Raw genomic sequence first — 25610 nt, 5'->3', positions numbered from 1 at the left:
TCCTGTAGGATCTTTTGGGGCCAGATCTTGCCCTCCTATAGCAATTCATTTATTTGAATGGAAAAAGGAGGTCCTGTGTTCCTGTTGTTGTAGGTGTTGTGGATGAACTTAAAAAATTTTGTTGTTCTGATTCCTTAATGTATTTGTTTCTTCCCAAGGATTGCGGAAGCTGCTGCCTACAAAGGTCATATGATCTCAGCAAGCAGTTATCTTATCTCTATCAAAGTGGAACCTCTACCGAAGTTGTCCCACAATCTGTCAGGATCTCCTCTTATTACGATCCAACTCACCCACAAATTCGTAAGTGAAATGGAAGCTACCAGTTTCGGCTATTGTCAAGGCCGTTCAAAACTTAGGTGTCTGTGATGACTTTGTATTTATCTTGTAATTTTTGTGAGCATTTTTAGCATCAATTCAGATGGCATTTGTGATTACAATATTGTGTTTTTCCAGCCATTACTCTTCAATGACTTCTGTTTCCCTCACTGCAAAAGGCTGATTAGTGCACATGTTGGAAAAGAAGGTGACAAGAATAGCTTTAGGCCTTTCTGTATGTATCGTTCTATGGATGTGTTTGTGCAGCCTACAGTAGGATGGTATGAATTACTGCTTTCTCATTAGAGCTGTCAAAAACCAAGAATTCACTTATAGTTTTTGCTTTTGGTCTTATCGCTGAGATCACTGAGGTGTTTTGAATGTTCTCATGAATAAACCCAGAGAAGGAACTCCTCCAAGGGCAAATACAAGTGTGATGGGCAGAGCACCTTCTGGGGTAGGAATGGAGCAGGTTCAAATCCCTGTTTTGGTGTGAACTGCCCTTTCTAGAGAGCAGAGCATTCTGAATCTGAGAAACAAGAGACAACAAATAAGAGAATCTGAGAAAACTTGAAGACAAGTTTCATTTAAACTGATAAATTCTGGTAAGACATTTCAGTTTCACCAAATTGGCATATTCCAGCAAGAAACTGGAAGAATAGCTGGTTTTGTTTGCTCTTGGAGAAAAAGGCATCTATGTTGTCTTGTTGGTAGAATGGAGAATAGTTAAGTTCAAACTCTGAGGTGCTGGCATGAGATGCATCATCTATGACTTATTATAGCGTTGAATGGAAATGGAAATATTTCAATTCTTAAATGTTTCCTAGAAAATATCCCTTAGATGTTCTTCTGAGTATTTTATCATATTTTTCTTTCAACGGCTGTTTTCAAGCCAATTTATCTTCTTCCTGTTGGGCTTCTGATAAAGATGGAGTAGGCTACAGAAAACAAATATATGAAAAAACCCTAAGGCGTAGAAATGAAAAGTGTTGTTTTGTTCTCAGTTTCTCAAACTAATGACTCTCCTGAATGTCACTAGTGGCCTCTTAGAGGTGGGCACTTATGAAGTGAGGAGTCTGCATTTTGTGTAGATCAGTTATAAAATGTATTTTTCTTTATTTATTCATGTACCTCCTCGTGCTTTAGTATGATGATTTACTAGCAGGGTGTTAAACGCCGTGTGTTTTTTTTCCTTTGTGCCTGTTGACTCTCACTGTGAATGTCACTGGGATCTTGGTGTACAGATAGAAATTTTACATTTATCATGTCTCTTTGTTTTAGTCAGCAGAATCCATGAGAATGTGGTATGAACATGTCTGTCTAATATATCCTATGTGTAACAGATACAGGCTGATTGAGAGTTTCAGACTCTACCTAGAGTTGTGTGTGCTTTAGGTTGTGGCTGTTTCTCTGGAGCTCCTATTGCTAATTGGCAATGCATTCACAGGCAGCCGTCTATCATTTACCATAGTATTTCTACAGTTACTTCCATTATGGGGAAAGTTCAGGTCTTAATAATCCTGCCAACACCTGTTCAGGCGTGGCTTGATTTTGGTGTTTAGGGTTTTTTGTGTGTCTGTGTGTGCGTGGGTTGTTGTTTTTGGTTTTTTTTAAATTTTATTTTTTAAAAACTTTGCAGGAAATGGGGAAACATCCCATTGTGTTAACAGCACTGAAAAATTAGCTCAGTGCTGTCTGAAATCAGTCCGTAAATACATGTCAATACATTTTTTTAAAGTTCTGAGAATTTTAATTATAAGTGGGGAAATATTTCTAAATGTGTAGTGAGCATGATCTTAAACTCTGTTCAATAAACTGTACCAGGATAATAAATGTGCTAGATTTTGCTCTTACGCATACAACCCTGAAAGGGGATGCATATGGGACAAGGGGTAATGGTTTTACACTAAAAGAGGGTAGGTTTAGACTAGATATAAGGAAGAAATTCTTTAAAAAGAGGGTGGTGAGACACTGGCCCAGGTTGCCCAGAGAGATGATTGATGCACCATCCCTGGGAACATTCAAGGCCAGGTTGGACGGGGCTCTGAGCAACCTGATCCAATTGAAGATGTCCCTGCTGATGGCAGGGGGCTTGGACTAAAAGACCTTTAAATTTCCCTTCTATTATTCTGTGATTCTGTGAAAGCACAGAAGACACACCCTTTTGAAGGACAGGGAACTTTTCACCCGCATACTTACTCCAGCAAGTAATAATCTGTGACATGCTTTTACATCTTATTAATTGGTACCATCCTGTTACTTTGAGAAGTTTAAGACATGTAATGAAGTTTTTCTCTAAGTACGGTTAGAAAATTCATAATCTCATTGCATCTTTTACCCCTGGACAATTTGTGGACTTGAATTAGAAACTGGTCCCATGCTGGACTAAATATCCATTTCTCCAGTGTTTTTCAAACCAAAACTAAATACAACTGTGTGAGATATTTTCTGTGCTTTTTCCAGAACCTAATTTCAGTATTATCTGATGGTGAAGCACTTTGTATATCTCCTAGCTTGATTTCTAAAATTTATTTTAAAATTCCAAATCAGATGTAAAAAACCCGAATGCTAAAAACCTTGAAATACCAAAACATTCTGAAATTGTCAAATGTGTTGAAGCAGAAAATCTGTTTTGACATCATAAAATAAGTTATTTACATTTCTATTTGCCATATACACCTCTGGGTATCTTGTACATGGATTCCAAATTCTGTGAGTAATCTTCAGAAACAAAGATACAGCGTAGATAGAAATCCACTGAATATTTGTCTGTGGGGAAGATGCATAGTAAAGAACTGTGAATAGACTGTGCAGCTCTGCTGAAGTGATATATATATATATTGAATATGATTGGAAGACTGCATGCCTCTGACGCTTATTGCTTTGGGAATAAAATTTCTCTTTTGGTTTTGATTAGCAGGTATGTTTAGCATTAAGGAAAGGGTGGATAGATCATACCTTCCAGTTGTGCATAAATAAGACAACAGTGAGCCAAAGCTGTTCTCTTTTACACCGCTGTAGATTTTTATAAAGCTCCAATGAATTCCATGCAATAATTTTAAATAATATAAATGTAGACAATTTACTTGTGAATTTACTGAACTAAATTACTTAAGCAAATTTATGCAAGTAATTTTAAGTGAATTTACTTAAGCAAATGGGGAAATGACTGCATGTCTCTGATACCTTTCATATGATAGCAGCACAGGTTCTTTCTATCACACTACTTACTATTTCACTCTCTGCCATTCAGTTGAGTATGATTGCTCATGAAATAAGAGTAGAATTAAAAATGTTAAAGAAATTCTGGCTGCAAGATCACTGTGTTAAAGTACGTACTTTAAAATAAAGAGTAACAGTCAAGCTATTTGGGTAAGTTTATGATTGAACACAATTATGTAAACCAAAGCACAAAATCTGGCTTGGAAACCTGTTTCATCCTTTAAAATGCTGCTTGCTTGATTATAGTAATGGGAGAAACATTTGACGTGGATACCAATCTCATTCTTATAGTTGCTTGTTTGTTCCACATAATGTTCTCAGTTTAACAGAGAGGAAAGTATAATAAGAAAAACAAAGTAAAAAAAAAAAAGTCCAAACAAATAGGTTTTCTCTATTAAAATTTGAGTCTGACTTTTTTTAGTTGATCAGATTTAGTTACAGCTACTCCAATGGAGTCTACTGGATTGCACAAGTGGAAAAACGACAGGGGTGAAAGGAGAATGTGGTTTCTTGTACTGGTTATAGTGATGCTTGGCACAGCTTAATGAAACTTTAATCCTTTTTCTTCTAGTGTGTATAGGAAAAATGCCAATCATTGAGCAACAGAAGACAAAAGGGAACACAAAAAACCATGTCTGTTTTAGGAAATAATTACAAAGAGAATGTCTGTGAACTGGGTATCACCTCCTGAAAACTTCACGGAGCATTTATCATTTCACAGCCTGACTCTCTGTTGGTTAAACCTTCTCTTAGGCAAGGATTCTCTGGGTTTCTCTGAAATTGTCTCCATTTTTTACATAGCTTTTAAGAGCTTGTGAGATGATTAAATTGCTCTTTCTTTTTGAAACATCAGGCAGTACAAACTGATGCTAATATCTAATCAATTAGGTAAGAATACAGGGAATATTAAGAAGTGACATATTAATGCTTCCTTTTCCAGAGAGCACCGTGGGGCAGTGGGCAGCTGAGTACACAGAAGGGATGGGTGCCCAGCCTGGGACACAGGCTGGAGGCTAAACTGGTGCTGTGGAGCATGGGAGCTGAGAAATCACATCATAGTTAACACCTACACTGTTAATTTTTTGGGTACAAGCACTAGGGAGACTGGACTACAGACTGATCTCCATCAGAGAGGACTTAAGATGAGGACATCAGTAATGACAGCCATTAGGCCTTGATGTTCAGGCTTGTAGCTCGATTCTCATGAGACCAATGTTGCTCGTCGACGTTCTTTCTACCAACAGAGCAGGCAGAAAATTCTCTGGACAAGCTTCCATTAGTGGAAAATGGTTTTCTGACTTAAAATAGAAATTCTCATGAATCAGGATGAATAAGTCATCCCAAATTTTTCACAGGATAAAAATATTACTTGTTTAATTCTTTTTAAGAAGTAAAGACTCCCTGTGGATAGGATAGACATGTACATTTTACTTCTTACAGTATTATTTTTGTTTTGTCACTGTACTAGCTGCAGTTTATTTTTTTGCACAGTCCCTGAAACTGGTTTTTCTGTTACTCTTTGTTTTTATTTTATTCTATGAAAATATTAACAGCTGTAGAAAGATTGTTTTGCAAGAAGATTCATCAAGGATTTAAAATTAACTTCTCAGTGTAAGAACATAAAGTGATTACGTGTTTTATTCTTTCCGCCATTCTGAGGAATGCTTATCTGCTCTTTCTATCCACGGTGTCCACTTTTGTAACACAATGACGTAGCTAGGAGTGAAAAGCAATTCTCATTTCCCTTCTCTGTAGGTGTAAGGTAGCTTTTTCTGTGGTATCTGGGGATCATTGAGGGCCTTTTTTCTTTAGATTTTTTACATATGGAAGAATCATATTCATGGATCTTTTTAATGCCTGTCCCTTCCTTCCCACTGCTTAGGGTACAAGGTGAAGGTGAGAGAGAACCAGTAGTGCTTAGTGACACTGTAGACTCAGATCTATTGTTGTCACTCCATTAAGCTGTTTTATTAATAGTGGGATTTTAAATCTCTTTAAATATTTTATACTGTTGATTCAATATTTGTCGTAATACAGTCTTGCCAGTCAACATATACATGTGCAAAGAATGAGATGAGGTTGTTCTATATATATATATCGTCTTCTTTCTATACCTCACCTGGAAAACTATCAGACAAAGGCTGAAAGAAAATTATGTGAATTGACAGCTAGTATTGCCTGTAATTGCGGCGTATTCATTGTGAACACACCTTTTCCTCTAAGCTTACCAGCTCCCTTGATACACCTGCTGATGAGGTCAGGCTGTATAATGGGGTAGTCTCTGTTGTTCTAGACACTGGAACATATCCAGCACATCAAAGAGGATCGGAGTGAGAGCAAGAAAAATAGTAAGAGGATCAACAGTGGTAACCATCATTCATCTCTAGCCAATGTGTGTTATGGCAGAAAATGTGACTGCGTGATACTTATGGAAGCCCTTGATGACCTTGAACCAAAAGAATAGGCTGTGTTCCTACTGGATAGCTACTTACATCAAACTCGCTGTTATAGCTTGGCGCATGCGTAGGTAATTTTAATAGCAAGTCGAAAGACCAGAATAGTAAAGCTACACTTAAGCTAGATCTGTGCTTCTTAGTGGAAGTACAATAAGGCATATCATTTCGGCTTTAATATTGAACAAACCTAAAGAATTTGAATACGAGCTTGTATTAAGGTGTTGAACTTTGCAAAACATTTAGGATTTATTTGGAAAAGCTTTAGATTACGTTCCAAACATCTCAGTCAAAGAAGGTTGACAAAACTTCAGATGTTGGACATAAAATGTCTTCAGACAGACATTGCTCTTCATAACCCTGAAGATGTCAAGTTACATTAAAAGTGAATTTTTAAAATTATTCCTTCACAATAACTTGCAGTATTTGTTCTAATATAAACATTTTTCTTCATCAGCAAAATTTTGTTTGAACTAAGCCATCTAAGAGACATGAGTTGATACACTAAGTTACAAGTCAGTTGTTATTCAGGGACATTTGTGAGACAGACAGACATCTTTTCACTGACTTTAAAAATTATGATGCTCTCCTCTTCAGCAACATGGATGGACTACTGTCTTCAGCAAAAAAGATAACAGAAATCAACTAACATCTTCAGTGCGTGTGTGGGGTGATGTGAAGACTGATGGTAGTTTGCAGCTGAAGAAGGCTTAATCTAAATCTGTCCAGATGTTTTGTAATGAAGCAACAGTACATCTTGTAAAATGATTATCCTCAAAAATTTTCTGTTTCTGCCAGGATGTTTTTCATAGCCGGAGCAACTAGAGAAGAACTAACATTTCACTTACATGATCCAAGAAATTACAGCACAGGGTAGAAATTTAGAAGAGATGAATGTCAAGGCTGAAATGCATAACACAACAAGCTCTGGCAAGTGTCAGCAGAGACAACAGAGGGAGAAGTGGTGTAAAACTGCACTAGTATTTTGTAAAACCTGTATGGTTATGTAGTGTAGACCTTGATCTTTGAGCATACTGAAGTCACTTTTTGACACTGTCTTGGGGACAAAATAGCTATAAAGTGTTGTCTTTCCTGACAAGGCAGCTGACCATTGTTCAGCACATAGAAATACCAGCTTGGTGTAAACACAGGCAGATTAGGTGCAGACAGGGTAAAGGACTGACTAAGGTGATGAGACAGAAGGGGAGCATTCACACTCTGGGTAATGTACCAGAGCACACAGTGCTCACTGCTCTGTTGATCCTTACTGTTGACTGGCACCACAGAGAAAATTGCCTTACAGCTAGAAGAAAACTTTTTGTACGCTGCTTTCAACCACTTAGAGGCTTCTGTAGTTTTCTCCAGGGGTTTATTTTCCCTTTCCTTTTTGCAGAAGGGGGACATGTGCAGCTGCAGTTTTGGAGAATTATAAATTTATGACTGTTAATCCCTCTGCGAGACGGCCTCACATGAAGATTAGATGCAAACTGGGAATTCTTAGTGTAGCTCTTTTTCCCCCACATATATTTAGTGCAAATGCCATTTTAAAGATTTGTTTGATTCGAGGGAAAAAAATGTACTTTAGTCCTAACTTGGTGGTACCTTAGTAATTTAGCATTGTTCCATCCCATTTCTTTGCTCCGTGTGGTTCATTTTAACAAATGCAGTGCTTGGGGAATTGTCTGCCTCACCATGAAGTGTTAATCTTTCCTACCATTTTATTACACTGAATCATTCAAACAGCTGTTTCTCTCCTTTTTTTTTGACCAGCTCCTCTCTCAATCATTTCTCTGCTTCTGCTTTTTAACTTTCTGCAATGAATGCTTCCCGTCAGTACTCCATGGTGACCTGCTTCCTCTAAGCTCCTCAGTAGAGCGCTTCATCAATGGAGCTTTATCAGCTCTTTCTGTTAATCCTATGTCATGTTCTGTGACTTTCTTTGCTCTCCAGAACCAGGAGTCATATGAGAGCGCCAGCATTCATCATTGTAATTGCAGCCTACGCATCTGGGAAGTGCTCTCTTGGGGTACTCCTTTGGAGATGGAAAAGTGCAGGGAAAAGATAGACCTCCTCTTCTCTTAACAGTGCTCCCATTATAAAAAAGTGCTGGTGGTCCTCTTGCAGTTCAGGAAGGTAGAGGTAAGGTTAAGGAACATTTTCATTGAGCTTTTAATGAGGCAGTGGGACTTTTGCCTCTAAAAGGTACCTGAGCATCACCCTTCTCTGTTGTCTTTTGTCTGGCCAGCAGTGTGCCATAATCCAAGGTTCATTTAACATCATTACTGGTAGGAAAATAAAATGAGAGAAGAACCAATCCCTATGTGTACACAAATATTAGTGCTTCATGAGAGAGACAAATCAGTGTGGAGCCAATTTATTTTTATGGCAAGCTAAGTGTTGACTAATTTATATATCGATCGAGGGAAAACAATGACTTTTGCCCACATCTGCAGACCAAAGGTCAAATTTTTCACTAGATGGACTTTGCCAGAAAAACTTGAATAAAATACGATTAAAGCTGTGACTCTTGCAAAGTGTACCACAATTAAGCAAAAAGAAAAATAATAATAAAGCTTGTAATTTAAAAATCAATGCAAAGTTCAGCACTTTGTTATGCAAGTTAAATCCTTGCTATAAAGAATACAGAAAATCCATTGAGTTCAAATGAGAAACGAACATAGTTGCAGCTAATTTTCTTGCTTCTGGGCAACCTTAAAATACCAATAGTCATTATGATGATATACATCGTCTCTTAACAATACAGCAATAGTTCTGTATTGTTAACGTTATTAACAGAAAAATCCCAGGACTTATTTTCTTATAGGAATCCATTCTAAAAGCCTAGAAAGGTGCAGTAACAAAAAATATAGATTTTCATTAAGCACCTTGAGGATTGCCTGTTGTAAGAATCAGGATTGCATTGTAATAAGCTGTAATGCATAGAAAGCTTCATCTCCACATCAGAACAGACTCAAGCCTTTGAGGCACAATACTTTCCCTGTATTATCACTCGTTTGTCATGAAACAAGTCCTCGATGTTTCTTTGTAAATGAGTCCTTTGCCTTTGAGGTAGGTGTTGGAACAGGACTGAGGGCTTCATGAAGTGGTTGAATGTTTTTTGGAAGTGTGCAAGTAAAGTTTGCTTTCAATTTTAAGTTTAGTTGCTGACTTTTATTCTTTGGGTATGTGGATAATTTTATAGGCCAGCTTCCACTTAGTATCTATGAAATTACCTCTTGCTTAAAGAAAATAACCACTGGTGACTGGAACCAAGTGTTATCAATCTACTGCAAAAAGCATCTGCTTTTTCTCTTTGAAGTTTCTTCTTGAAAGTGACAGTGCATCAGCAGTTGGAGGTCAGTCAATACCAAGCAATAAATTTTGAAAAATCTTGCTGACTTATAAACCCAGAACTGAATTTCACAGTTACCCTATTTTACGGAACTTTGGCATCTTGTGCTACTTCACACTCTGCCTTTGACTGAGCATTTGTCGTGGGAGGAGAAGAGAAAATTATGGGGCTTATATTTGACACCATCAAATCTGGTCCAGTGATGTGGGGTTCTGTCCCAGCTGCGAACACAATTTTAAAATTCAGTTTAGTTCCTCCTATTTAAGTTCCTTATCAGTGACTACATCCTCAAAACATCCTTGCATGGTGATGTGTGGTGATGGCTTGTTGCAGGAGTTCCAGCTAGTTATGCTACGTTTAATGAACTGTCAGGGTTTCTGCTATAAAACATTGGATTTCTTTGCACAATGTTAGTACAGATATATGCGTATTTAAATGTTATGAAAAAAGTTACTGCAGAGGTGAAGTAGCCAAAGTTCTGATGTTCATAATTTTGAGATTTAAAATTATAAACAGAAAAGTAAGAATAACGTACCGCCAGTCCCTAATCCCCACTATGAGCATGGATCCTGTAAAAGCTCTCTTGATGGGGTCAAACTGTTCTGAAGTGGCAGAAGTAAACTGTAGCATTTGAAATAGCAAAAAGCTGAATTTAGATTCAAAATACTTAAATTTTTTTTTAAAAGGTCAGAAATAGTTTTGCTGATTGAGAATTTCAAGTTCACTGGAATTGGAGAGAGTACACTTTCAAAACTGTTTTGTAAAAAGATATATTAAATATAAAGGGTAAAATTGCGATTTAATTACAATCCAGGGTAGAACTGCTGACTCCCATGCGACCAAGCATTCAGTCCTCACTCTAATGGTGATCTAATGTTGCTTTCAGACTAGTACAACTCCATTCTTCATTATTCATAACAATTTGAAGAGAAAACAGGATTAAGTCCAAAGACTAAAAATGAAGGTTTGTTTCAGAGAGTTCGTCTGTTGATTATACTGGCAACCAGTGCTGTTTAGTGAGTAGAAATCTAATGCTAGTGAATTGCTGTCTCTCCATTAGTTACATCTTGAATAATCCATGTAAAAGCAAAAAGAGGAAGGACTTTCAGGATCCTCTGGACCCATTGACTAAACTCTGGTCAGGTTCAACTCGGTTTGTCTTCCAGATCAATGTGATTAGATTCTGGATAAGTTACTGTGGTGGAAAGAAGTTTAAGAAAGATATTCTTGTCTATTTTCCTTGGTTTGTTGCACTTTGATCCTTGATATTTCAGCTGAGTCACATTGTCTGGGTTCATACTGGAAGTCTTACACATACTGACAAGCTTTTAAGATCTAGATTTTCCTAAGCTGCTTATCATCATATTATTTTGTACTGTATTCTCACCTATGGTGAGAATTAAATCAGAGTAGATCATGCATCAAAGTTCTGAGAACTGCTCATAGCCAATTTTCTACCATCTTATGTGTATCTGTGAGAGGCAGAGTTGCCATGATACCTCTTGTCACACAGGACGAGTCCTAGCAGCTGAATGGGCCTATTTTTATGAAGAATACAACAAAGGCCCTCTGTGCAAATAGTTTTTGAAAAGACAAAGTTCTGTCAGCACGCATATTAAGTAAATAACAAGTAGATAGTTCACTAGAAAATTTCTCACTAGCTATTTCAGCTGAAGTGCTGTCTACGACTCTACTCTTTGTTGCTTTCGGTAGTGTGGGGTCTGAATATCCTGTTGTACACTGTCCTTCAGATACTTTGCTGTAACTGGTGCTAGTTTTTTTGCACTGGTGGTGACTTCAAAACATTAGCACTAAGTATCGAGGAAGTTAGGCTAATTTTATTAATTGTGTGTAGTTTGAACTCTTTGCTCATGTTTTTTTGCCTATCAGATTGTGGGTTTACGTTTCTCGTTTGCCAGTCTAAGACATTATCACATGTTTGTGTTCAAGATCACAGACTTCTGGCATGTCTGTCCATATGTCTGTGAAACCTCTTAAACTTGCAGGAATGATTTATATGGCATGAATGACTGATTTGAATGCATATAAACAGATGATGGTCCAGAAAATGGTAAATATACTAAATCTATTTTTGTCTTCCTGGTTTATATTCTGCTGCCTTGGAAAAATATGCAGAAGTGTACTGAAAGTGACAAGGTAATCAAAGGCTGACTGTTGGGAACATGGAACGTGTTTTGAAAAGAACAAGGTCTTCTGCACATACTCTGGTTTAGGACATTGCTGTGGAAAAGCCATATGTTATTTTTTTTTAATCACTTGAATCACTTGAATTGCTTTTTTTTTGTGTGTGTATGTGTGTCCGAAAGAGCACAAGATGTGGAAGAATAGGGATGGTAACAGGAAATTTATTCATACAGATGTACCTCTAAATCGTAGAATATTTAATTTAAAGCTTTTGAACATAAAGCTGCTCTGTGTTGGTTTGCAGCTAAGAGGGATCTGACTAGGAATTGTAAGTTGTATATTGGCGCGTTACACACATCAGACATTAGCGATGCAAGGGACTTCAGTATGGTTTTGTGGAGCTGAAAAAGCAGAGTTTGTGAAAATGAGGACTGAAAAGTTGTCTTCAGCTTTGCTGTTCTGGTGATAAAGGAGTAGTAGGCAGTTTCCAAGGGAATGAATTTATAGTTAGTAAGAAGAGGAACTGTGAAACTCTACAAGTCCACTTAAAGCGATTTTATTTTTTTCCATTTCAATATTCACAATTTCTGCAGGCAAATACTGTCAATATTGCCTTGAACCACTGAATGGGAAAACTAGAACATGATCCACATCCAGACTGGAGTCCTCACAACCACAATAGATAAGTGGGCAAGGTTGAGGGAGAGATATCTGTTAAGCAGCCTGTTAGAGGCAAAGATTATTGCTCTGCTGCTGGTGATTAGGGGCATTAGTACAGAAATAATTGCACAGGGTCTGGAGGGAAGTGTACACTTTTTATTTTGCTCCTGAGCTGTTGCATTTAACCAGCAATGAAAACATAAGGCACCTGCTCAGCAGTGGTGAGCATGGTCTGTCTTTGCCTTTCCACAGTGGCATTTCTTCTAAAGCAAAACCGAAGTCACCCGGTACTGCGTTGTGGCTGTGAGTGTACTTATTACAAGGCAGCAGTATGGCTAAGTATAGGCTCTGTTACAGTCACATCGCCAGTCTAAAACAATATTTGTATTCACACAATATAAATAAAAAGTTTGGCTTAGAAAACAGTGTTAATTTTAGATCAGAAATAGCAGAGGAGTCATACTTCAGAGAAATCTGTGGATGGTAAATTTCTGGTTTTGCTTGCTTCCCTCCACGCTGCTTGTTATGCTGGGCATTTTAACTCGACTCCCTGTGCTTTGTGACAGAGCTGGAAGATAATGATATTAACAGCTAGTAATAGAAACTCAAGAGTTGTTTTTCTAGCAGAAAATGTGCAGCTACTAAGGAGGGATTTTCCCTATTTTTTTTTTTTTTTTGTTAGGAAAAAAAAAAGAAGGGTAGAGTCCTTCCCAGTGTAAGAGGCTAACACAAGCTGGGTCAGGAACAAGATTCCTATCGGGATGGGGCCAGCCAAGAGGAACTGCATTTCAGTGACTCACCCTGAAGCTAGCTCTGCATACCGCCCTCCTCTGCAGCGCCTTGCAATAAATTTCAGTAATCTTGATCATTGTTTAATGACTACCATATGCTTTGAAGGGGAAAGTGCATGCTAGATAAAGGCAGGGCTTGTATGATAACACTTTCAGTATGAAAACCAGAGCATCACGGTTTAGGAGAGAGAGCAAAGAATGTAGCAACATGTTTTACAGGGATTACTCCTGTGATTTGAATCAAGCACGTTGCTAAGTGCTTTGCTGAAGTTGGGTATTAGATGGTGCTAGACAAGGAGAGATAGAAGATGTGAAAATCATAAACAGAGAATCCCATGAACAAATAAAATTAAATAGAAAGAAATGTGATTAACTTGCAGTAAACGAAGGTTGGATGAGTTTAAAGTTCTAATTCAGAATATTAACCTGTTAAAAAAAATTCCTTATGTTCTCATTTTTAATGTCCTTTTCCCGTGTTTTTAATTTTCTAAGTATTTTTTTCTTTGCAAATTATTTTCCTCAGGTTATTGGATTTTGATGTTTTCCTTTTATTGGTTCTTCTGGGGTTGAGCCCGGAAATGTTTCGTGCATGTAACAAATTCAGGAGGCTATAGAATATGCTTTATATACAGATCATTGTGAAAATCCTTATGAAGATAAGTGTAGAAAGTGATGTCTTAGAGGCACAGATATGTTTAGTAAAAAAGCTATTGGTTGATTTCAGAGAAAGAAATAGATAAGTGTTTCCAATATAGGTTAAAACAAGTTCTCAGGTTAAGTTAGAATAGTTCTAATCTGGTCAAATGGTAATTTTTTTTATTTTTGGCTTGCCATATCTGTATATCTAGATCTGTCCTAATTTAGTCATCTTATAGCCTGCTATTTATATATTTATATGTATGCTTAATGTTAATATTGATCTGCATATTGCTGAAAAATAGGCAAGAGCTGGAGTGCCGTGCCAGACAATGTGGGGCTTTAAGCCTGAGTACTTTGGTAGAAGGAAGATACAATGTTTCTGTCCTAGAATTAAGCCACTCCTTGTATTTATATTATATATGGTGCACTGTAGGAAGAACTTACGGGGCTAGGCTGATGAAATGTACTTCAACAGATCATGTGAGGATTTAGGGTGGAATTAATCCCTAGATGCACAGTTTATCATCTTATGAAAAACATTTAGTTACTGGTTTGTAGTCCAATATAAGTCGTTAACTTCGTTGCGTTCATGCTAACCAAAGAGCTGTGAAATACATTAATCCTATATAACATGACTAAATCTTTGTTCAGTGTAATGATGTAGTACCTGGTGATATTACCAAAAGTTTGGAGATTCTACTGTGAGCTACCTTAGGACTCCCACTCAGTATAAATAGGAGGAAGGGACGAGGTTGTGTGAAGCACCAGAGCACCTATTCTCCCTGCATTGGAGAGATTGTTACGCCATGCATTATAGGGTGGTACGAAAACCCTCCGTAAGATCTCACATTTTTGCAGTGCTTCCATGCACAGTGAACACTTTCATAGTCTCTCTGTGGCTCTAAGGTAGAGAATGTATGAACTGAATGCTCAAGGAGATTTCTAATTAATAAAGTTACAAGGGAAAATAATATCCTATGGCACTTAAGAAATGGATTAGTCCATGGGCTGTGTGTGAATTATGCTGCTCTTTGGCAACAATTTTTACAATAGACTTTTTATTAGCCTAAAGATCTTTTAAAGAATTTCAGTAGTGAGAATTTCAGGAGCACTGCTGTCTGTATTTTCATTCCTTGTTTCCATCTGCTGTGACAATTGATGCTGAATACAGCTTGAATAGCCAACAGAAGAATAAATTTGGAGAAAGCACCAGACACACCAGGGAATTTGGTTTTCCTGAGCAATGTTTGTAATTATTCAGCTACAGTGATGGAATCTAACTGGTTCCCACTTGTTATTAGGGATTGCAATCTATCCTCAACACGTTGTGGAATTTCAGATTCGGGAGAAAGCACTTTTTGTGTGGTGTCCTCCCTCAACCTAAAAATAAATTTCCTTGATTTTTGCATATGGCAGACAAATGATAGTTCTTCTTTTACGAGTATTACTTACAGGCCCTCAGAACTGGATCAATTTTTTTTGTCAAGAAAGTTAACCTTGCAACATAATGCCATTAATTAAGCACTCCAACTAATTAAAAACTAGAACAGTGTTGACTTTTTATTCTAATCTCCAGTTTCTCCGTTTCACTTTCTATGTCATTGTGGTGGTGGTTTGTGATATGTACAAAACTTTTCCTCTGGATTATGTCAGTGTTGAAGTCCTGATTTCCACTGATTTCAATACATGAAACTGTTGTGATGTTGTGATGATGTTTTCTAGTCCCACGGTCTTGTTTGCTCTTGCCCAAACTGGGGAGAAATTCTGGTATAGAAACTGACTAAACATTTAGTGGGACCAGGTTCTCACACGGAGTCAATCAGCGAGTGTTCACAGAAGTTAATAAAATGATGCCAGTTTGTACTAACTGAAGGCATCTTCTCCAGGAAAGATATTGTCAGACTCACAGTGGCCCCCGGAGCGTTATTGTACAGCCATTGCACTTCCAAAAACAGTTAAAATTTGCAAAAAACATGACTACTGCAATTCTGTGGAACACTACCAGTAAAAATGTGTTTCAGAGCATTGTTTCAGACTGCGTATAAAAGTTTTGAAACTTAAAACTAACTCTCAAACTGAAGTAGTTTGGTGAGTGGCAGAGCACACTTAGAGAGGAGGTCAAAGTGTTCCTTTTCTTGGTCCTGTGAATGCAGTGTTGAGTTGTCCTAAACTGTCACCAAGGAGCTGTGACGGCTTCACGCACTTCTCCTTTGCAAAGCATTTGGGCTTTATGTAAATTCCTTCAAGGACCAGAAATATTTACGTTGAAAATCTGCCAAGTGTTAGACAAAGTGTTAGTGCGGGTAAAAGAGGTGTGGGCGAAGAAAATCATCCAGGGAATAATTTAATATAGCAGAATAAAATATAGCACAAACACCATTTTTGTTTCAGAGAAGCATTACTTTGCTCTTGGGAACTGTTGCCAGCGTGAGACAAATAGGCATAAATTCAGCGTCCTCTGCGGGACTGAGTTCTCGTGCAAAATGGCCGAGTGCTATCAACTCATTCACTTCAGAGCTCCGCATGTGATACAGTTAGGTTAACTTTTAATCATTTAGGTCAAAGCTTTTACTAATTGTGGTTCAGTTAGATGCTCAAGGCCCATTTGTTATTGAATTCATAGCCAAACTGGCAGGAGCAGTGAAGGTCTGTGCCCACACAGGCTGTATTCGTACACCGCTGCGAGAGGACGCTTCTCCCCGCAGCCATCCGCTTGGCACGTGCAGGTTTCTGCTCGGAGTCGTCGGAGCAAGTGTGCCCAGCTGCAGCACCAAGCACAGGTCTGTCTCACAGTGAAATTCCTGCCCTTAAGTCCTAGCTAGAGGTACATAATCTGTCTACTGGAATTTTCTGCCTTCTTTTCTTTTGCAGATTTCTCTTTAGCGTTAAAATGTAGAGGAATGAAAGAGCAGCATGGGAATGACCAGTTGGGAAGGGCGAGGTGGGATGCTGTGTGCGAATCATTCACTATAAAAGTCCTGCACAATCCCTCAAAGGCAGCGTGGAGGGAACAAGCTCCTTATAAATGTGTTATTAAGCCCAAGTATTTATTTTAAGAAAGGTGTAACCTCACACTTACCTAACCACCTTGGAGGACGTGATGTTACTTTAAATCATGTTCTTCTCGGCTAACCACAGAAACATCAAACCCAAGTATATCCTGTGAACATCAAACCTCTAGAAAGATAGAAATATTTCCACTAAAATTTATAAAAAGAATTGCAGAGAAGGGAACAAAAACACAACTTCAGTATATGGTATGTTTCTTTATTGTATATTTCCGTTCTTCTGGCATAGTCTGCAGACTGTTGATTAGATTTTACTTCCCTCAACTTGAATATTTTGTATATTCCAGAACAGGATTTACATATTTTAACTCATTCTTTGGCTTTCTCTGGAGGAAAGTTAGAGCTCAGTAAATATTATTTAAAAAAAAAGCCATAAATATTCTTCCACTTAAGAAAAAAAATATAATTTGAAGTTTGCTTCCTGCAACTAGCCAGCAGAAAATAAATGTACTGGCAAGAATATTTAGCAGAGCAGCAAATTTTAAGTGGTTACTGAAGACGGTTCCTGGAAGGCAGACTCCAAAAAGCCAGGTTTTGAACTGTGGCTCTTGACTTATAATTGTGCTGCTTCAGTGAAGAAAGAAAGAATAATCCATGACTTTGGGGACCCTCAAAGGTACTAGTGTCTTGAATTTTACATGTTGTTGAAATGCTCAGAACAGGCGTATATTCTGAAAACCCATACAGTAAAAAACCCCAGGAAACTTGGACAAATTCTGAATATAAAAAGAAAGAGTTACTGGGTAACTTGTTCATTGCTTTTTTGAAAGTCTATGAAACATCCCATGTTGGTTCTCTTATTACGCCTTAGGATCAAAGGCGGTGGCTGACCAAGCCACGATTCTCTTATGCTGTTTGGACCGTACGCTGCCAGCCTGCAGTCTCCTGTCTTAATGGGAACAGAGTCCATGGAGACTCCTCATCCTGTCTGAGAAGACCTTACAAGATTTTTCTCCTTTGCTGTAGAAAGATATTATTTAAGTAATAATGTTCTTAACCAATGCATAAGTATTTTTTTAAAGCAGAGGTACAATTTATTATAGAAAGGCAATTTTCTGGTAGCTACATTTATCTAAACTAGATGTAACATCTTCAAGTTACGGAGCAGCAGAAATGCTGAATTTTGCATTTTTTGCAAGCTGTGACATTTTTTTTCTTAGGTACCTACTATTTCTTGATGGTTTATACGTATTTGCCTGACTGTCTTCACTAATGACATGTCAAAATCCCCAGAGATTTACTGGATTAAATATAGTGATTAGTTGTATAAAGGCAATTAATCAATACAATGACTCTGTACCAGTGCTACTTCTAAAAAAGCTGCTTTTTGCTTAAACTTTCTACCTGCACACATTTCATCCCTATCTTTGCTGGTGTGCGAGTCTTGTAGAACATAATTTTATTACTTGGATATCGAAGCTTCTATGTCTTGTCATATTTTCTTTCACATTATCAGGGAATATTACTTGCATACCACAGCTTTTTGGGACTGACTTTTGCAGCATGCCCCTTAATGCTAGCAAAGAGTTAGTTAGCTGCTGAATTGTAGAATATTAAGCCAAAATGTCAGAGGTGTATTTGCTGCCCTTCACACTAGTTGGAGAGCAGACAAAAGCCTTATTGGACCTTCCAAGGGTCAAGAGACAGGAGGAACAATCCAATGACTGTTCACTGACCTGCTGTTCCAGTGGGTCCCTGTAGCAATTCAAAAAATGCGTAGGTCTAGATCTGTAAAAGTAATTGGATGTCCGGTTACCTACTATTTGAATGAAGCTTGCACAGTGCTTGCACCTGAAGACCTGGATCAGGGTGTGTTTGAGTAAGACTTTCGTATTTTCATGTCCTATATAATTGACATCATGTTTGCTCACCAGCACAGACTATCTGCACAGCCGAGAAGAGATGTTAGTTCTTCCAGGATATGATCTATCTCATGCCAAAGTATTTGTTAAAAATGTATTGGCTGAATTACTCCCATTTGTCTCCACTGATGTGAAGTGAACCTGGAGTGATAAACATCTACATTTGCTCAGCTAAAACCCACCCTAATTGTCTTCCTCCACTGCAAAGTTATGCAGATCAGCACTGTCAGGGAAGTTCCCTGCTGTGGGCAATGCGGTGAGGGGGGAAACAGAGACACATTAATGAATTAGAGGTATCATTTGTGCTTGGTAAAGACTGTACAGATGAGATATGGAGATTTATATTTGTAATGATTGAAGTTAGGATTAATTGCTGAGAAAAACTTGCCCCATTTTGGATTTTCTGTAGTGTGCAATATTTAAGCCTAATGAATGCATTTGGAGAGAGAGAAAAAAAAAAATTAAAAGGAGAAGGTACTGAGACTATAAAAGTCCTTTATTTTTCCTCATATTTTTTCTTGCATGGCTGAACCGGACTTTATATGTTTTGATGACACCAAAAATGTGACATTTCAGCCCAGAGCTATAGAGCCCTGAAAATAAAAATGTGTCTTGGAACCACTGATGGATCACTGACAAGGCTGGAGCTTCCAAACTAATGGGAAATGATGACAACCCCTGCATACAGATTAATTGTTTCAGTCTGAGCTGCAGTCTTTCTGGTTTGTCTGACAGCATTCTTTATACGACATTGCCTCATAGCACTGGGTTTCTGAACAGGAGGTAGAGACGCATCATCTAGCTGTACTTTATGCTAAGTTACAGGATCCCAATTTTGGTATTTCTTCAGTTACATAACTCCTGATGGATGGATCAGGGCTTGGATGCTGTTTTTTTTCCCCAAAGGACAAGATAGGAACCAGATTTGGTAGGTGCCTGCCCTCTCAGTTGTCTTCCCCTTTTGCACTGGGCAAGCACGGGTTGGTGCAGACAGCGTTTGCGTTGGCTTCACCGTGTGCGGGATGTGCCTGCCTGCAGCCCTTGGCTCCCCGCAGAGGGGGAAGGAACTGCCCCATGCAAGGAGCCACCTCCCCGCACTGCTGCTGCTGGGGTGTAGCAGCTTGCTTGGGAGATGGCTCAAGCATGTTCAGTTCAACGTTCAGTTTAGGAGTATGAGGGACAGTATAGATATCAATGTTTTGTGTTTTGTACACAATATCTCCTGTCACAGAACATCTGCCAACTTCAGGAAGACATTGGCTAAAAATAAAAGTAAATTTCAGAGCACTTGAAAAGAAGGAAATTGTACAGCTGAAATACATGGCCTGATGAGAATCTAATTATCTTGTCTTTTTAAGAACGAAGTATGCTTAAGTGTATTCAAGTATACTCTATTTAATTTACTCCAAGCTTGAAGGTAAAGCAAAACTAACTGCAGCTTTAGTGTCTATTGATGAAAAATGGCATTATGTTTTTGCTCTTATTGGCAGCAAGACAGATATGTTCAAAACATTGTCTGCTGCTGCAGTTGTATTGTGATCAATATGTGATGCAAGAGCTTTCTGCTCTGCCTGTCTCTGCCTTCTGGTTTGGATCCATTCCCCCTGAAGGAGGAATGCACCGGGTGACACTGAGGATGAAGACTGCACAGGGGAGGCAGTTGGCCATGCAGCTCTTTCAGAGCAGAGAAGAAGTTCTGGCTGCCTTCCTCGCTGGCCTGTAGCTGACATGCAGATCAGTAATTTGTACCACAGTGATAATATATTGTAGTGCCAATAACTTTTTATAACACTCATAAAATTTCTTATTCCTGTGGGGAAACATTCGTCCAGTGTGGGCAGTAAAATCATCACTTTCAGTTGTCAGTGTGGACTTTTACATTGATATGTTGCCGAATATATTTTAAGGTGACCAGATTTTTCTGGGCACCAAGTGAAGGAGAGGTAGTTTGGAGAGATGGAAGGAGGAGGAATGTAGACCCCACCAGGGACATCACACAAGCCTTCAGCCAGGCCAGGAGTCTCTTCCTCTTTCTCACACCTACAACCTACTCCTCTGCTGTATCTTGAAAGTCAGGTACTAAATGACCATATCAAATGGTCATCACAACCTACTATGTTATTTCATTTAAAGTCACTTCAGTTTATAATTTAATCCTTGCCCTACGTTCCTTTGGTATAATCTGTGTAAGTATTTTCCAGAGTTCATACCGTCCTGCTTATGCCAGCTACAAAAACTCCAGACTTAGAGAAAATGTTAGCAATGAGGCAGCGCCTTCCAACACCACTGCGCCTGGTGGTGCTGTGCCAGGCCAGGCTGGGGAAGGAATGCACTTGATGGAGAGCACCAGGCAATGCAGATGATTTTTCTCGTGAAAATGTTATCGCTGGAGATCTGATATTTGAGATGTGTTTGGTTTATTCGACACACATCTGCTTAACGGTTCCAATTCCATAGTAGTGATTGCCTTCAGCAAAGAATACTGGAACAGCCAACCATTTAGTACCCTGTTTTTTTTCTGTTTTCTTTATGAACATAAAGTCTCTCTTGAAATCCTTTTTGTTTCCTAGTGTAACAGGGTAAAACCTGTTTGTGAAAACTCTAGGTTTTCTGCATGGAGGTTATAGAAGCACAGGAGTCTGCCCGCTCTTAAGATTCCACAGTCAGTCACTGCTTTGAAATTTACTCTTCTGCTCTCATTTTTATGATATTTCTAGGGAGTTTGTAAGCTTTTTTCTGACATTCTGTTAAGTGATTTCGTGTCTTTTCCACCTAAAAAATAAACAATTACAATATTATAATAATACATGTGCTTATTCCTAGAATTAAAAATTGCAAAATAAGAAGCAATTTTAGGCTGAAAGCCTACAGCTACCTATGTTTAATTTCTCCTATATTACTAGCACCCTGAATGGTTAAGGCCTTGATTCCAAGATCCAAACAATTGCTTCATTCCTTCTACTAGGTTTGATCAAAGATGGTGGGTGGGCTGTGGTTGACTTCAGAGGATTTGATTTAAGCTGTTATGGATACACGGCTTTTGAAACTAATGGAAATAAGATCAACAAGAGAGAATTGCTATCTATACATAAAATATATATTAAAGATTATGGAATTAAGAAAGCACTTTTGCAGCATCATTTGCGTAGACCAATACTCAAATAATGCAGCTACTGTTCCTGTTTTGTTACTATACGTATGAATTCCTCAGAGCTGATTACACAGATCTCCTTAGTAGTATAATGAATCCTCTCTGTTAATGGCATTTGAAAAAGCAGAGTGTCCGTGTGAAAAATCTTGTAATATACTGTGCTCTGGTTTTAATTAAACTTTGAGTAACCTTTATCTTCTAAAGATCATGAACGAGTACATGATGTTTCTTTTGAAATAGAAATAGCATCATTTTAGCATCATCTGTTTAAAGATATGCGTAAGTAATTCTTTATGGGGAGAAGATCTAAGATGGTAGTTTGTTGGGTTTTCTTCAAACAAAATAACTCCTACCAGTTAACATGCTTACTTAATTCAAGTTAAGGACAGAAATAGATGGAGGAGTACAGCTCTGAACTGGCTTTATTTTCATTCATAGATATAATGTTCTTAGCAAGCCATTACATTGAAATCTCTAAGCAATGAAAAACTTAAAGCAGACAAAACCTTGATTTATTCATAAGTCTTCATATTCCAGTACTACTGGCATTAAATTTCTTTTAGACAATGAAAGCAAATTTAAGAATTAATGTGTTTTTCTACAGATGCTGTAGAACAGAACTAATCTCAGGAAACGGCACATCAGAAGGCTGTTAAAATTATTGGTTGTGTTCATCAGGAATGGCTGTTGTGCAGTGGCAGTTACTCAAATGTAAATTAAAACCAGATCTTCTGAAAGAAGTGCCTTGCCTAAAATACAGTGTGAACAGAAACAAGATGCTTTTTTAAATGCAGTGAATATCCAAAAAGGAATAACATAGGAATATACTTAAATATGACAAAAATTTCCTGAAGTTGGAGGTACTGTATTTAACATTTGTGGATGGAAAACACAGCAGAGGTGGAAATTGGGTTGAAAATTTGGATGGGGTGATGTGCTCAGCCCAAATTTAAAGCAACTCTGTAAAGAGACCATTTCACTTTGAACCATGTTCCATGTTAACAGCAGAACTGTGTAAGAGACCCAGTGGATCCTATTCCTGTAAATTCTTGTGTTAGGTAGAAGAAGATTTTCTCTGGTTGTGTGTGGTCAAAACATTGGCCTACGGTCTTTGTTTTGTGGCCGTGTTCTGTAAAATGCAGAGCCTCTTCCCATCAAACCTGACGGCTGTTGCTTGTGAAGAAACAAGAGCCTTGTAAAGTCTGTCTTAGGAAAAAAAAATGAAATGCAGATGGTAAAACAGAAAAATACCTTTGAAGTTATATCAGTTGCAAAAGAAAGAGAGAAACTCCCTTCCAGGAATGCTCTGTCTTTGTGGCGTGTGGTAGCATACACTGCATGCTGTCGAAATACGTTCTTGGAGCAGGAGGTGTAAACATGGACTGGTGAGTCAGCCCTGAATCTGATGGTCTGAATCTGTGCTCCCTCCAGCTAGAGGCGGAGGCAGGCGGCCGTGCTCTGGTGCCACTTGGGAAGTACCTCAGCTATTGGTGGACATTTGCCACTTTTGCTATAGTATGGTACGAGACCGAGGTCAGCTCCGACACTCCTCTTCTTTTAGCAGCTCTAAAAAAGGGAGTATTTGCCTAGTTTAGAGAAAAGATCAATTCAGACGTTGTTTTCTGAAGAGATACCCATTAATGGTTGTGTCTCACCTTACATGAGCATGTTATAATTCTGATGTGAATATGTATTTCCGCTAATATACTGTGACGTAAAGCAAGTTGGTGAAAGCTTTTCTTTTTTTGTATTCTGCTGGCATGACCTGATACGGACTTTGGAAGTGGAGGAGCTGCATGAGAATTAGGTCTTTCCAATTAGTTCTGCAAAAAGATCTAGGTGGTTTGGATGAGCCTGTAAAACAAAGTACTTTTCACTGTGATATAATCTTGCCTTTTTTACAGGTTTCTTGGACCACCCACTGTGGCTAGAGAGTTAGATGCTTAGATGGTGATTGGAGCTGCAGTCAGATTGGGCTAAAACATCTGGAAAAAAAAAAAGGCCCCTGGATAGTTATTGAATTTTAAATAATTACCCATTCCGTATTGTTCTGTTTTTCCACCCATATGAACTGTGATGAGAGATCATCTCAAAGGCACAAAGGATTTTAACATTTCCAGTAGTTCAGACGTTGCAGGGTGTTTCCAGGATGCTCGGTCTCTGGAGACTCTTGGTTGCATGTGGGATGGCGACAAAAATGGAAAGATTTTATTATTATTATTATTGGTTTAGGAAGCGCAGGGGAGGCAAGTGCTTAAGTACAAAGCTGAGAAAAGAAGAGGGAGCACACAGCCTGGATTATAGCATGGAAGCATTAGTCATAAGTACTGCAGTTCTTATTTAGTCTCCGAGGGTATATGAATCTCGACTTTGCAAACGGGCACTAAAACATCTGTTGCTTCCTTGTTTATCATCTGTATTGTTCATCCTTCAGGTCAGAAAGAAAAACAACAAGGGCAAATTTTCTCAGCCTGTTTTCCTTTTGGCCAAGTTCTGCCTTTTCTAGCGCTTGCATTCTCAAGAAGGAAACCCCAAGAAGTGACTCTGGGGTATCACAAAAAGGCATCCTGCCTGGCAGCAACCTTAATGTCTAACACTCAGGCGTGCACTTCACCTTCCTGTAAAACTGGAACTGGCCCTGCTTCAGACTCTGCGTTTATTGTTTGGGGTTTTTATGCCAAAGAACTGATGGGTTTGTGTAAATACACAGGTATATCCACCCCACTCTTGTTCACCTGCAGGTGTGAGGACGCCCATCATCTTTCCTCTTACTTCAGGCCAAAATCCTTAAATCTAGCTATCTGTGGCAGAAATTCACAAAATACCAGTCCCTGTTTCCACTTAGGTAAGCATATGTAGCTAGGTGATGAGGGCCTGTCTGCCTGTCCTGAAATGTGCCCTCATGGAGACTGTGGGACCAAGCTCCAGGAACTGGAGAAACCAGTTCTGGGATGAAGGTGTTAGGGGCCCGGCACAAGGAAAGAATTGGAAATATTTGTGAATAAAGATGTCAGTTGTTCACTCAGTCATCTATTTGCTTGTGGCAGAACAGAATGCAATCTGTTTTGTACATTAAAGCGCCTGTTCCCAAGGCACCTCACTCATTTGTTTATAAGGCAGAGCACATCTGCGGAGCTGTACTGGCCCCCGGATAGCGTGATTTCATCAGGAGGGCTGGAGGGAGGCCAAATGGGCGCTCTGGTTTTGCAGTCAGCCTGCGACTTTCCTCGTGCCGATCTGTGAAGTCAGCTCTCCCTTGTAGGATACAGGTTCACTCTTTAAGGTTTCTCATGAAATGTTTCTTTTTTTTTCCAGAACTGGCCACTTTCAATTACATCTGCACCTGCTGCTTAGAGCACAACAGCAAATGCGCTTGAAACAAAAAGACAAGAAATTACTCAGAAGAACAATAGCCTGTTGTCTGCAAAGTGTATTTGCTACTTTACATCTCTCCATGCACTAAAGCATTGCTGGGGGATGATTTCTGTCCTTACAAATTAGGAACATTTTCAGGGTATTTCTTAGGAACGCTTCTTCAGACAACAGTGTTGCTCGCTCATGCGAAACCAATTTGCAATGTCCGGAATACCACACATGCGATTGAGAGTGTTTCCATAAAAACCTTTGCATCACAATTTTGAAGGAGACTGATGATATATTTTCTTATTGTTGTTAGTTCCTCAGTGTACTAACAACTTAGCTACTAGTAACTTCCGTTTTCCATGTTGTCGTATGTGGACATAATGATAAACAAGGACAAAAAAGTCCACGATACTGAGTTCACTGCTGCCTGCAGAAGTCATTTACATTTGCGAAGAAGGGATGTAAAACACAGTACGCTGATTTATGCAAATGCTCCATCTGTTTTTTACAGGTATAAACAATGGTGCGTAGAGTAAGATTTTCAGAAATGTTCTATATTGGTCTGACGCTTCTCAGTGTTTGACCTGTA

The 25610-nt window shown here is 38.6% G+C and overlaps 1 protein-coding gene across 2 annotated transcripts in view; it reads left to right on the top strand.

The window, feature by feature from the left end:
* Window positions 1-25610, top strand: part of ADGRD1 (adhesion G protein-coupled receptor D1) — a 158514-nt gene that overhangs the window by 33656 nt on the left and 99248 nt on the right. For both annotated transcript variants that reach the window (XM_009932471.2, XM_075434725.1), the window contains one exon: window positions 159-300. In XM_009932471.2, coding sequence (XP_009930773.1) covers window positions 159-300 — 142 coding nt within the window. The remainder of the gene's footprint in view (window positions 1-158; window positions 301-25610) is intronic.

The sequence above is a fragment of the Opisthocomus hoazin genome, chromosome 13 (assembly GCF_030867145.1).
Source record: "Opisthocomus hoazin isolate bOpiHoa1 chromosome 13, bOpiHoa1.hap1, whole genome shotgun sequence".
Taxonomy (NCBI): Eukaryota; Metazoa; Chordata; class Aves; order Opisthocomiformes; family Opisthocomidae; genus Opisthocomus; species Opisthocomus hoazin.
The sequence above is the reverse complement of the archived record's forward strand: the minus strand, read 5'-3'. Positions and strand labels throughout refer to the sequence as shown.